Below are 14,063 nucleotides of genomic sequence, written 5' to 3' on the forward strand. Positions count from 1 at the left end.
TCTTGACCTGCATACAGATTTCTCAGGATTCAGGTAAGGTGGCCTCGTATTCCCATCTCTTGAAGAATTTTCCACAGTTTGTTATGATCCACACAGTCAAAGGCTTTAGCTTAGTCAGTGAAGCAGAAGTAGATGTTTTCTGGAATTTCCTTGCTTTTTCTGTGATCCAGCAAATGTTGGCAATTTGATCGCTGGTTCCTCTGCCTTTTGTAAATCCAACTTGAATATCTGGAAATTCACAGTTCACATACTGTTGAAACCTGGCTTGGAGAATTTTGAGCATTACTTTGGTAGTGTGTGAGATGAGTGCAATTGTGTGGTAATTTGAACATTCTTTGCCCTTGCCCTTCTTTGGGATTGGAATGAAAACTGACCTTTTCCAGTCCTATGGCCGCTGCTGAGTTTTCTAAATTTGCTGGCATATTGAGTGCAGGACTTTCATGCATCATTTTTTAAGATTGAAATAGCTCAGCTGGAATTCCATCACCTCCACTAGCCTTGTTTGTAGTAATGCCTCCTAAGGCCCACTTGAGTTCACACTCCAGGATGCCTGGCTCTAGTGAATGACCACACCATCATAGTTATCTGGGTCATTTATACCTTTTTTGTATAGTTCTTCTGTATATTTTTGTCACCTCTTAATATTTTCCGCTTCTGTTAGGTCCATAATGTTTTTGTCCTTTGTTGTGCCCATCTTTGCATGAAATGTTCCCTTGGTATCTCTAATTTTCTTGAAGAGATCTCTAGTCTTTCCCATTCTATTATTTTCCTCTGTTTCTTGGCATGGTTCACTTATGTTCCTCTTTGCTTTGGAATTGTTTAAAGTGTGCATTCTACAGCTGAATGGTTGGATTTGAAGTGCAGTTAGTTTGTGTTCATAGAAGACATAGGCCAACCATTCTAGCCATCCCATACTGGAAATAACTGTAGCACTTTCCTCTGGTGACCCTGTAGGGTGATGTACTGGCTACAGCCTAATGTGAAACAATTGCCATTATGCTTTAAGTAATGTAGAATACTCCTACGGGGCTTTTGGTCTCCTTCCTAAGGAAATACTGTACATGTTTTTACTTAGCTTTGAGTAACTCCCTGGTGGATGGTATTTTATTTATACTTTAAAAAGAAATACTAGTTTACATTTACTTATGGTGCCATCTAAGAGTATATTCTCTCCTGTCTTCCTGCTGATAACAGATGTACATTGCACCTTAAACAAATAAGCCAAGATTCTGCCTCATTTATGCTTTGATTTATATATGCAGTGATAATAGCTCTTCTATTAAAACTATATGGTTATGCTTTCTGCTAGATAAAACTAATCCATATCCCTGGAAATCCCTACATATTCTACAAATGTAGCTGTAAAGGAACAATATAAGTGATTACTACTGGTTTGACAGGCAAGTTGTCCTAACATACCTCAGTTGAATAGTGTTGTATTAGGAATAATATATGAAACACTAGACACATTCATTAAAAGTAGAAAATATCCACCAGTGTTTTAAAATTATTCTTAAAGTCTTGCCAATGCAGTGAGACATGAGACAGAAATAAAAAGTATGGTTATTGAAAATTGGTGGTAAAGTCTTTATAACTTGAAAGCAAAATTGTTTACGCTGAATATCTGAGAGAATTTAAAAAGTAAAATTACATGGTTTAATAAACCGGTTAGATATGAGAAGTATCCAAAATCCGCCATATAAAATAAATACAAATATTTATTATATACAATCATGTTACCTCTGTGTGTTAACTGGTTGGTGAAATAACAGAAAAATAAAGTTTGCATTGCCAGGTTAGAGAATGAGAAGAGAGGGCAGCATTGTAGAAACTCAGGGAGAAAAAGGTTGTAAGGAGGACTTAACAGCCTCAGTAAGTGTTGTACATACTGAGGTCAATCAAAGTGAATGCTATGGTTTCTCCTCATGGTCTTGAGATCACTGGCTTCCTGTGGTAAAGTCATGCTGGTTAGAAGAAGGAAATGGAAGCCAGACCACAGTGGTTGAAGAAGGAATATAATGTAAGATCCAAGACATTTGTTTGAGTTTGATTGTAATGGAAGAAAAACAGGAGAGGGATTGAGAATTGTGTTGTTATTGCTGCTTTGTCATTTTGTTCGTTTATTCCAGGACCCTTCCATATGAGACTAGAAACTTCTCAAAGGCAGGCTCTGCTTTTGAAAGCCCTGCAGTACACAGTATCACCTTGAATGTAGAGGCACTCATTGGCTTTATGTTAAATTCATGACTGTGAATGTAAGTTTTCAAATACTTGGTAGTGGGCAAAGTACAGCGTACACGCCCGTGCGTTCTCAGTGATTAGGCGAGGCGGGCCTCACTGTGAGACGTGCTGTGCCCTGTCCTCCTGCGGCTCCTCTCCCCATCTGTCTATTCACCAGTCTTGCCATCTTCATTCACAACCTCCTTCCTTTTGGGCTTTCTTTTTTTTTACAGCTATGAAACCCACGTAGTCGAATATCACGATGCTTCTCCTGTAGGGAGTGTGATGAGGAGCAGAGTTTGGCTTTGGAGTGCTCGGAACCAGAAAAATTGCCGAGGACTCGGAGCCCAGCCCTGACCACTAGAGAGCCCACAACACAATGAACAAATTGAACTTCCATAACAACAGAGTCATGCAAGACCGCCGGAGTGTGTGTATTTTCCTTCCTAATGATGAATCTCTGAACATCATCATAAATGTGAGTAGATCCTACTTTAGAAATGTTTAAATGATGATGTTCCCACCAGTGACCACATTCAAATTATGACTTGGCTAATGATGAGATCCTCACAGAATGAGACCATTAATAATGCTGGAGAATTGGGGTATTAAGGCTGTCTACACAGGTATAAATTTGAATGATAGCTTAAGTTCAGCTGTCTTTAGCATTCTCTTGTCTGGTAAAATTAGAGAATATCTGTTACTATATTATATATAGAAAAATAAACACTTTGCTTTTTAAAAGTCTTTCATTGAAATAGTTTTATGGATATCTGAGTTTGCTTTTTAAATACTTTTGAGTTGTCACCTACACACATGAAATGGTAATACATAATTGCTAACTTTTTAACATGCATCTTGATCATTGTTTTGATAGTAGGCTGTAGCCTAAGTCTAGCCAGTTTCAAGAATAGGCTGTGTATTTGCTCACTAAACTTGCTTATGGTTCGTGAGCTGGAGTTAACTCTTAGTTAACCTGGACATTGAGGAATATAATACTTTTTCTTTTTTGTTTTTACTTTTAAAGTTGAGTTATAATTTACTTACAGCAAAGTATAGGAATATTAAATGTGCAGCTCTGACTTTTTCCCAGTGTATACATCCAAGTAACCATCATTCAGCTTGAGATATAGTAGATTTCTAGTGCCCCAGAAAGATCTTTTGTGATCCCTCGTAATCAATAATCTCTACCAAAAGATAGTATCTATTTCCACTTCTATCACAATAGGGTAATTTTCTTATTCCTGAATTTCATGCAGCAAAAATATGTGGTGTGCTCACTTTAATATGTGCCTGTATTTTATATACTCAATATTTGGCCTGTGAAAGTTATCCATGCTATTGCATGTGACAGTAATTCTTTTTTTCATTATTATATTTCATTGTCTGAGTATGCCTAATTTCTTCTCCAGCTTTATTGATGGGTATTAGGTTATTTTAAGTTTCGGAGGTATTACAAGTAAAACAGTTATGAACATTTTATGTATATACATATATGTATATGGGCTTCCCAGGTGGCTCAGTGGTAAAAGAATCAGCCTGCCAGTACAGGAGACATAGGAGACATGGGTTCAACCCCTGGGTCAGGAAGAAACCCTGGAGGAGGAAATGGCAATCCACTCCAGTATTCTTGCCTGGGAAATCCCATAGACGGGGGAGCCTCGCGGGCTACTGTCCATGGAGTTGTAGAAGAGTTGAACATGACTTAGCGACTGAGCATACACACGTGTATATACATGTCTGGGCTTATACCTGCAAGTGGATTGTGAATCATGATGTATGCATGTGTTGAGCTTTGGTAGAGACTGCTGCACAGTTTTATGTGATCACAGTCATGCCTAGCATTTGTCAACCCCTCCCTATTGTTAACTTTCATGTTCTTTCTTTGTATTCTGTTGGAATTAAGGAAAAGATTTCCTTAGTTCATGCCTTGAATTAGTTCTTCTTGCTACTGTATTTTTAACCCAATTGCCATATAAAAAGAATATTTCTAAATGTTATACTGAAGCTATATGACATTTAAATAGCTCCATTAAAAATTTAAAGGAAAAGATTCTGCTTATCATAATTATTTTGGTTTCATTCTGTCAGTCACCACAGTTTCTTGATTTACTAATGTAGCCTTGTTTTTGCCTAAAGGAATTGTCTGAGTATCAAACCTGCCTATTGAGTGAATTTTATCAGTCTCTTAGGCAGAATTTCTATTGATTTAGTTCTTTTATACTCAGATTACCCAAAGCTGTTTTGGATGTGAAGTGATAAAACTGTTATTATTCCAGCATTTGGTTTTTAAAACCTAGTTAAAATTGGCAACATTATCTCTCTTTTTCAGTATGGGCACTGTCAGAATATATTAAAATATAATTTACATGTATACATGAATATGCTGTTTGTGTTCTATTTTAACAGTTATATAGAGAAGGTATCAACTAAAATTTTAAAATATACATAAACATATAGTATAAGCACTTAAGAAACTTCTCTCAGTTCCATTTCTGCCTTTTCACCTGGCCGAATATGTATAAATGTGTTCCTATGTCTGTACACACATACAGTATATGGAACAAAACATTACTGACCTCAGGTAAGTTAGAAGGAAGACTAATCTTATTTCATGAGGAATACTAGGAGCTGGCTATAATTTTCTAAGAAATTAATTTATACTGAAATCTCAGTTGAAGAAGATAGTTACAGAGAATAGACTGACAGGCAATCCATTTGTTCCTATAGATCAGTGATTTTACAACTTGATGTCTAAAAAATTACCTGGAGAGCTTGATAAATACTCAAACTATTGAACTTCACTCCTTGGAGGTGCTGATGTAATAAGTCTAGGGTGGGACACAGGGACTACTTCACATCTGCAACCTTGGGCAAATTAGTTCTTTGCTTTGGTTTCCTCTTCTATAAAGTGAAAATAATCTGCTCTCCTCACAGGGACATTGTGAGGCTATAAAGACATAACATGTATACATGCTTACTGCTGTGTCTGGCCTCAGTGAGTGAGCACTTAATGGAGTAGCACTTGTTTTCCTTTCTTTGAGCTGTATGCTCACTCTATTAATGAAACTCAACTTCTGAACACCATGTAGACCTGTTCTTATTCCAGGGTCCGTGGACAGCCCTGCCGTGTCCAGACTCCTCATTAGCAAGCAAGCTGCTGGACCAAAGGAGGGAGGAGGAGGAACTGGGTTAAGTAGCTTGGGGTCCCCTCACTGCTACAAAGCCAACTCAGGGCTGCCAGAGGCCTGTCATTTTCTACCAAGTGTCATTTTTGTCTTCAGAAAACAGCAGTGATGTTTGTAGAGTTGTGGTAGAACAAATTAACTGCAACAAAAACTATTTCATTAATGGTCTCCTTTTTAAAAATCATTTCTAAACACTTTTTAAACAAAGAAAATTTATTCCCTGAGAAGTATAATGGATAGAATATTGCCTTTCTGCATAGGATAAATGTAGTTTTGATCATTTTTAATTTTCCATGAATTAAACAAACAGGAATTGTTCTAAATAATTTTAATCATCAGATAAATATTAAATATGGAAACTTGGAAATTTTTGGAAATAAAATTATGTTAATGTAGGAGTCACAAAATTTTTAAGTGATATAAATTGTGGCTAAGAGATAATATCTCTTCACTGAGACAAGAGTGAACAATTCTTTTTCTGTAGCATATTTTAGACATTCTTGTTCAACAGGCCATTGACATTGAGAATTAGATGCTGTTTTTATTAAAAAGTTCCATACAAAGTATATTTTTAGATAATGCTTTCGTTCTTATCCCTAATGACTCATATTCTATGGCACCTTTTAAAGTTCCTATTGCTCCTGAAGATTAAAGAACTTGAAAAATTTCGGTCAGCTAAAATGTAGCCTTCAAGACTCATAATATACAAATGTAAAAAACTCAAAATTGTTTTCACAGTAGGTTAGACTTCAGAGCCACAGCCTTACTTACTTGCAGTTTTTAAACAAGAACATTGTATTTCCTTGATAATTGTTAGCCAAGGACTTCCCTGGTGGCTGAGACAGTAAAGCGTCTGTCTACAATGAGGGAGACAGATCCTTGATTTAAAACTAGTGGAACAATAATAATTATATAGGAGGTATGGAAGAAATGCACAGATTATTTGAACAACAGTTATACAAAGGTACAACATAGTTTATTTTGTATACAGCGTGTGATTTGGAATTTTTCTTTTAACTTCTTAATCATATTTTATCCAAAGTACTTTGTATATGACATTTTAAAATACAGTCAAGGCTAAAGATTAAAGTCCTAAACTTCTTTAAGTCTCAAATTTGTAGTATATAGTTCAGTTTTATTTAACCTTAAATACTTTTCCCATAATTATATCATTTTCTTTATTTAAGCTTATTTATAAAGTGTTGTTTCAGTAATACAGAACTCAAATCCAAAGTCTTTTTAGTGAATGAAGGTGACACTGATTTCTTTTTGGCAAATGTATCCCCTCAGTACAATCAATTTGTATTGATAAAAATTCTTGAGTGGCACAGTATTAAATGATCTGCACAGTGGGCCAGAGTACTGTAGTTTGTAGTCATGGACCAGAAGGAAGGTGAGGAACCCACAGGAGATCAGATCCTTGGCTTTCATTCATCAGACATTTACTAAATGCCTGCTGTATATTCTGAGTATAAAATAAGACACTGTCCCAGCTCCATGGAATTCCTGTTACTTCTAAACAGCTGAAGTGGTGCTATTTGGCCTTACATAAATACTTTTTGCACTTTCTAGTGGATAAGGTGCTTCAGATTGCATATGTTCTCAGTCCCTCAGTGGGTCTGACTCTGCAGTCCTATGGACTGCAGCCCACCAGGCTGTTCTGCCCATGGGATTACCCTGGCAGGAACACTGGAGTGGGTTGCCATGCCCTCCCCCAGGGGATCTTCCCAACCCAGGGATCGAACCTGCGTCTCCTGCTTTGCAGGAGGTTTCTTTATTGCTGAGCCAATGTGTATTCACTATTCACATTAATAGTGAATGTGGAAAAGAGCCATAAACCTATCTTTCTTACCCCAGTTGACATTGTCACCATTCTGAATTGTTTGACCTTCAATTATTAAGAGATCTCAACATGTTTTATTTTCTGAATCTAAGTTATATATTAAAGTGTGATAAAGAGTCATTAATTCAAAGTTAACTAATTTAGGATTTATAATCATTAAAACTGTAACTGGCATGGTTATTGAAGAAAGAAGTTGCAAGTTACTAGTACAAATATGAGGGGAAATGCCACACATAATATATGTAGCTAGAATGAACTGTCATGTTGCACATATTTTAATAATATTTACATACAAAAATATTATAATACACAAATGAGCAAAGTTCTGAGTTACTCTCTCTGATAATACTAACCACATGACTTTAGGCTCTCTGGGTTTTCTTTTATATGTCTATCAAATGAAGAAATTAACTTATATGGTCTCTTAATGTCAATCCCAACGCCGATAAGCTTTAGTGGTTCTGAGTTCAACAAGGCAGACTCATTAGAATTATGTGTCCCCCAAAATACTTCATTCACTATTTGAAAAGTCAATAAAACTGTGTCTTTTAAAGACTGTTTTATCTTTCAGCATGTGACTTTTCAGAATAACTTGACCTTAACTCCATGTTCCAAATTAACATGATTTTATTATTATACTAGGACTCAGAAAAGAACCTGGTTTAGTACTTAAAAGATGTCAATGAAAGTGATTGATTAAAGTAAATAAAAGCTAGGTATTCACTCATTGTGTGGTATATGAGCATTTTGTTTAAACCACTATGATGAAAACTTTCCTTGTAAAAATACTTGCCAAATCAATAATTTTGATAATTAATTATTTTGATCATTTGATTAGATTATTTTGGTTTCCTTCTGAAATACACATTTATCGTGCACCGTGGCTATAGAGTACATCTTGTCCATGTGTCCTAAGATTTGTGAGTCTCGTGCAAGATTGCACTGGCACTTTATTACCATGTTGTAGAAATTTGTATTGTGATCATCATTACTGAAACAGCTGTAACTTAAAGTGATTTCCATAAACCAACTGTTGTTTTGCTAGTGTCAGCTTGTCCCTTTGGCGTATATTTAGGATGCATTAACATTGCCTGATTGTGGCTCACTGTTTGGACTTGGCTGAATTATTAAGTTGTGTTTGTTTTATTTTTGTCTTTTTTTCCCATAGGTCAAAATTCTGTGTCACCAGTTACTGGTCCAGGTGTGTGACCTACTCAGGCTAAAGGACTGTCACCTCTTTGGACTCAGTGTTATACAAAGTAAGTCTCAGTCTCGTCTCTGATGGAGTTAGCCAACTGTCCCTGAGAAAATGGCATTTTATAGCTGTAACCTAATTGAGCATATTGTTGTGTAATTGTGATTGTCAAAGTACTTGTAATCATGGCTTTTAACCTAGTATTCATATATTAAACTCAACTGTTGTGTATTTCCTCTATGATTTATAATTTTAGGTCTTGAATTTATTATGGTTTAAACTCAAAAACTGGTTCCTCTTTACGAGTCTAGATTTTATGCATTTGCTCTTTTATGTTTTAATGAACCCAACTTGATTTTTGTTTCTTTGCACTATAGGAAATTACCTTGGTTATTTTTGTAATTTAATTTTTTTGGTAATTTTTGACATTAAAAGACATGTATGTAAAGTAATTAGCCTCCAACTAATAAAAATAAATGGAAAAAATAATGTAGACATAATAAACCTGACTCTTCTCTATTCCAGTTCTCTTACTGTTGAAGATAATAGTATAACAAAGTGATCTATTAATTTACTCTTATTTTCTTTTTTCCTTCCTTTATCCCTTCTCTTTTTTTCCAGTCAAAACATATAACTTGGAGATATGGGATCGGTTTCTTCTGTATACTTTACATGGAGAAGATTTTCAAGTAAAGGACTCCATATAAGCTTTCTCTGCCAGTGACACCTTAGTTAGAGTTAAGTTCCCAGAGTTTAAGTGTAGCCATTCCTTAAAACTTTTTTCTTTCAAATCATACTTTAAAATTTCTCTAATTTAGTCTTCTAGATGCCAAAAAACCTTTCAGATCTTTGCTCAGTTTTTCAAGGAAACCTTTTTTGTGACATGTAGCTGTATTTTGTATTTGGATATGAATTATTTTCTACTACTGAAATTGGTTTCAATTTAAAGGTTTATGATATCTTGAGAATCTGGTTAGTACCATAAAATGCTCAGATCTCCCAAATTGGAAAGTGTATCATGATGAACTGATCAATAAGTTTAGCTCCAAAATGTGAGCTGTTTTCTTTTATCTAAAAAGACAACTCTAAGAGGCCGGAGACTGTGGAGCAGGGAATACATCAAGAAGAAAGGAACCAACCACTTGCTCTTCGGTTTCTTCCTGTGATAGTGGAGGCAGCAAAAACACAAATGCTCAGCTCCATCTTCATATTGGTATACACCTCAGTCATTCTTTCACAGAAGAGCCTGGGGGAAATAAGATGCCCTACAGAGTTAATTCTTCTTCTTTTTTTTTTTTATTTATTAGTTGGAGGCTAATTACTTCACAACATTTCAGTGGGTTTTGTCATACATTGATATGAATCAGCCATAGATTTACACGTATTCCCCATCCCAATCCCCCCTCCCACCTCCCTCTCCACCCGATTCCTCTGGGTCTTCCCAGTGCACCAGGCCCAAGCACTTGTCTCATGCATCCCACCTGGGCTGGTGATCTGTTTCACCATAGATAATATACATGCTGTTCTTTTGAAATATCCCACCCTCACCTTCTCCCACAGAGTTCAAAAGTCTGTTCTGTATTTCTGTGTCTCTTTTTCTGTTTTGCATATAGGGTTATCGTTACCATCTTTCTAAATTCCATATATATGTGTTAGTATGCTGTAATGTTCTTTATCTTTCTGGCTTACTTCACTCTGTATAATGGGCTCCAGTTGCATCCATCTCATTAGAACTGATTCAAATGAATTCTTTTTAACGGCTGAGTAATATTCCATGGTGTATATGTACCACAGCTTCCTTATCCATTCATCTGCTGATGGGCATCTAGGTTGCTTCCATGTCCTGGCTATTATAAACAGTGCTTCGATGAACATTGGGGTGCACGTGTCTCTTTCAGATCTGGTTTCCTCAGTGTGTATGCCCAGAAGTGGGATTGCTGGGTCATATTTCCCAGTTTTTTTCCAGTTTTTTAAGAAATCTCCACACTGTTTTCCATAGTGGCTGTACTAGTGCAAACTAATTCTTCTTACTTCAGCTACAGACAGACTGTTGATCTTTGCTGTTCAGCAAGTCAGTCTCATAAAATCAGTTTCCTTGGTTTTCAAAATAAGAGTTTTTGAGATGTATTTTTTAGAAGAGAGATTGCAGGATGGTGCAAGAACTTTGGAACAGGCATCAGATGACCTGGTTCTGATTCAGGTTCTACCACTAGCTAGCTATGTGGCTTTAGACATGTCCCTTGCCTTCTCTCCATTACAGTTTTCTCTCATGTCAAATGGAAATCACTGCTTCACCTGCTCTGCAGGATTGATGTGTGCTTGAGAAAGTATACAGCTCTGGTCAAACTGCTGGATGGTAAAAACACAGTGGTAGTTTAAAAAACTATGTATGTGCCATTATGGCGAGCAATCTCAGTTCTATTCATTATGTTGCTTCTTCAGACAGGAACGCAAGCCAAAAACAAATCAGTTTCAACAGGAAGGTTGTCTGATCTTGTCCATTTCATGTTTAATTGGTAACATAGTAGAAATGGGAGATGGTTTTAGTTCATGTGATAAATGGATTTTAGTAGCATCTTCTTATCTCTCAGACTTCTTCTTTACCCCTTTCATCCACACTGGTTGACTTATTATGACATTCATTGACAAAGGGTGGCTTTACCCTTCCTATTCTAGTCAAACGTTTGACTTGTTCTGTCAAACTGCAGTATTCAGTCATGAGTGATAGTGTGGGCATGTGTTATCATTGGAGTGTCAGAGAGACACACTTTTCTTCCACAACGAGTACATTTTTATGCAAGACTTTCCATGAGCATGGCCCCAAGGTGATGGTTAGAGAAAAAGGAAGGAGTTTAAAAAAAAAAAAAAAAGTTGAAAACTTTGTACAAGATAGGAATATTTTTCATAAGAGTCCATTTGGGAAATATGAAAAAATTTGCACTTTTTACTAGCTAGTTTTTACATGTTTAGATCATTTTTACATGGGTTACTTAGCAGTCTTATTTTCTGCTCATCTTAAGAACATCATTAATATTTTGAAGAAATATTTTGGCATCCATTCTTGTTTTGCATAAGATTATTTTCTTCTTCCCACAAGATCAACCCCAAAAGCAGTGCAAGTAATGCTTTATCGTTTCGTCATTCTGTGTTTTATGTGGATAACACAGAGAAGGAATAGTATTAGAGACGTCTCTTCACAAAACACATGGGTCAAGCTCCTCACTTGGAAACAAATCATTTATCGTCAGGTTTTTTTTAGTTTCTTACATAGCAATTAAGATGCTGTTTCTGACCTTTTTTATTACTTTGCACTTATGAGATGAATCCTCTGTGAACCAAACAAAAGCATGTTTTTCTAAGACTGAGTAACACCCACAGTGTTGGAAGTTAAACTATAAGTTATAATGACTGTGGAAACTAAGTAAAAGCAAGAATAGGAATCTAACATTTCCTCTAAATGTTAACATTTTCAATGATACGTGTTCTTTATTGCAAAAGCAAAATAATAATGTCATTAATAGCTATCCCATAGAACCTTATATATCTTTTTATGTTTTGAGTTTTCTTGGTGATATGTGTGTTCAGAGTACATTCAGAAAGCTTGAGGCTTTTTTTGAAAAACCCATTTCTTTGTATCTTCTTTTCTTTTAAAAAAAAATCTATCCTTTATCATCTGGTCTCCTTTTTTTTTTAATGTGCAGATAATGAACACGTATATATGGAGTTGTCACAAAAGCTTTATAAGTATTGTCCAAAAGAATGGAAGAAAGAAGCCAGCAAGGTACGACAATACGAAGTCACTTGGGTGAGATTACATTTATCAGCAAAATTATTTTGATTTTAAAAAAGGTTTATTTTAGCTGTTATACATTAGGAAAACATCTTAACACTTTATATAGTAAAGATTTGGACAGGGATATGAATTATAAGTTCTAAAATATCACATTAGTGAAGGATTAATAGCTTATAGCATGTAGCAAAAGATTTTGAACATCTGCTAAAATAATATTGGACAATAACTTTTCCATAACCTTGGGATATTGTTTTGAAATGAAAATCATGGGAAAAGTATTTGTTCCTCTTCTTTGGCCACATTAGTCGTCAAAACTGACTGTCTAGAAATTATTAGTCATTTTAAAATCTGCTTTTACTATCTTTACATTGATATTTTATTACTTTATTGAACCCGTGCCTTGCATTTGCATAGGAGAACATTCACTGGGAATTTACCTAGTGTTCTCAAGATCACCCTCACAAAACAGTAATAATCCCCAGTGTGTAATCCTTGATCCTCCAATTTGTATTTAAGAATTCTTGGAATAAACTGAAGGCTACTTCAAAGCCAACTACAAAGTAAGGAACATGAATGTCTAAATAAACAAACAGTGTGTTAGAATTTGGTATGTGGAATGTCAGAGGAACAGGAGAACATTGTAATGAGGAGCAAATGGTCACCACAGGGGACAGAGCTGGGAGAGGAGCTGGATCTCAGCTAGAACTTTCCACTGGCATTTATTTTTATCTTCCCTTATGTTGCCACTGGCATTACAGTGAATGAGAATCAGATAGTGATGATGCTTTATAACTTCCTATTTCTGCATGGACAACTGCATATCTACTGGAAGCCCCTACTCATTTGAAGTAGATCAAACCTTTCAATGTTTAAAAAGTGTCTTGAAAATGATATTTGTTGTTTTTGAAACCCACTTTTGAAGTAACTAAAGACAGCCTGATTTTTACGTGTGTCTTTATTTAGGGAATTGATCAGTTTGGACCTCCTATGATCATCCACTTCCGTGTGCAGTATTATGTGGAAAATGGTCGATTGATCAGGTATGAGGACAAGGAGAAATCCCAAACCTTTCCTTTTCCACAGTACTCATCTTCTAATGTGTCAAATAAAGTACTTGTGTTTATTGTTTGTCTCCACCTGCTAGAAGATAAAAGAGCAGGGAGATTTTCTTTTTTAATTAATTTACGTGGCTGCGCAGGGTCTTAGTTGCAGCACCAAGCTCTGAGTTTCAGCTTGTGAGATCTTAGTTCCCTGACTAGGGATCAAACCTGGACCCCCTGCATTGGGAGTACAGAGTCTTAACCACTGGACCATCAGGGAAGTCCCAAGAACAGGGGTTTAAAAAAAAAAACAAAAACTTTTGCGCACACATGTATCTTCAGTCCCTAAAACAGAGGTAACAGTAGACACTCAATACATACTTGTTGAATGAACCAGTGGTAATGTTAGACTATCAGTGAAATTGTTAACAGTATCACCAGCTCACATTTTCTCTACTCCACATTTTCCGTAACAGATCAGTCACTGAAAAGGTACTTCCTTTAAGGAAGAACTAGCACTTTTGTGAAAAGAGGAGAGATTGTTTAATGCATTATATTCTTTTCTGGTGGTGGGGTGAGAAAAGGGACAGCAGCAAGAACTCTGTCCTATGAAAATGCATGGGTGTTTATATCGCCTGGTTTTCTTTTCACCTTTGGGGTCTTGCTTCTGTGCTTGGCAGTATCTTTAAAGCTAAGATTACACCCAATGTAGCTATCCTGTGAGAATCTTAGATGCAGTTTGGCAAGGGCAGGTAACTGATTCCTTTTCTGGAGGTGGGTGCCT

General features: G+C 36.0%; 1 protein-coding gene and 1 non-coding gene across 5 annotated transcripts in view; one reads left to right on the forward strand and one right to left on the reverse strand.

The window, feature by feature from the left end:
- FRMD6 (FERM domain containing 6) overlaps positions 1-14,063 on the forward strand; it is a 78,156-nt gene that overhangs the window by 36,626 nt on the left and 27,467 nt on the right. For 3 of the 4 annotated variants that reach the window (XM_043471666.1, XM_043471667.1, XM_043471668.1), the window contains 4 exons: positions 2,454-2,698; positions 8,420-8,510; positions 12,148-12,251; positions 13,203-13,279. In XM_043471666.1, the coding sequence (XP_043327601.1) occupies positions 2,600-2,698; positions 8,420-8,510; positions 12,148-12,251; positions 13,203-13,279 (371 nt within the window). In that variant the 5' untranslated portion in view covers positions 2,454-2,599. The remainder of the gene's footprint in view (positions 1-2,453; positions 2,699-8,419; positions 8,511-12,147; positions 12,252-13,202; positions 13,280-14,063) is intronic. The other variant, XM_043471669.1, reaches the window with a different exon arrangement.
- TRNAG-CCC lies at positions 13,487-13,559 on the reverse strand. The gene has a single exon. It is a non-coding gene; the product is annotated as a tRNA-Gly (tRNA).

The sequence above is a fragment of the Cervus canadensis genome, chromosome 6 (assembly GCF_019320065.1).
Source record: "Cervus canadensis isolate Bull #8, Minnesota chromosome 6, ASM1932006v1, whole genome shotgun sequence".
NCBI lineage: Eukaryota > Metazoa > Chordata > Mammalia > Artiodactyla > Cervidae > Cervus > Cervus canadensis.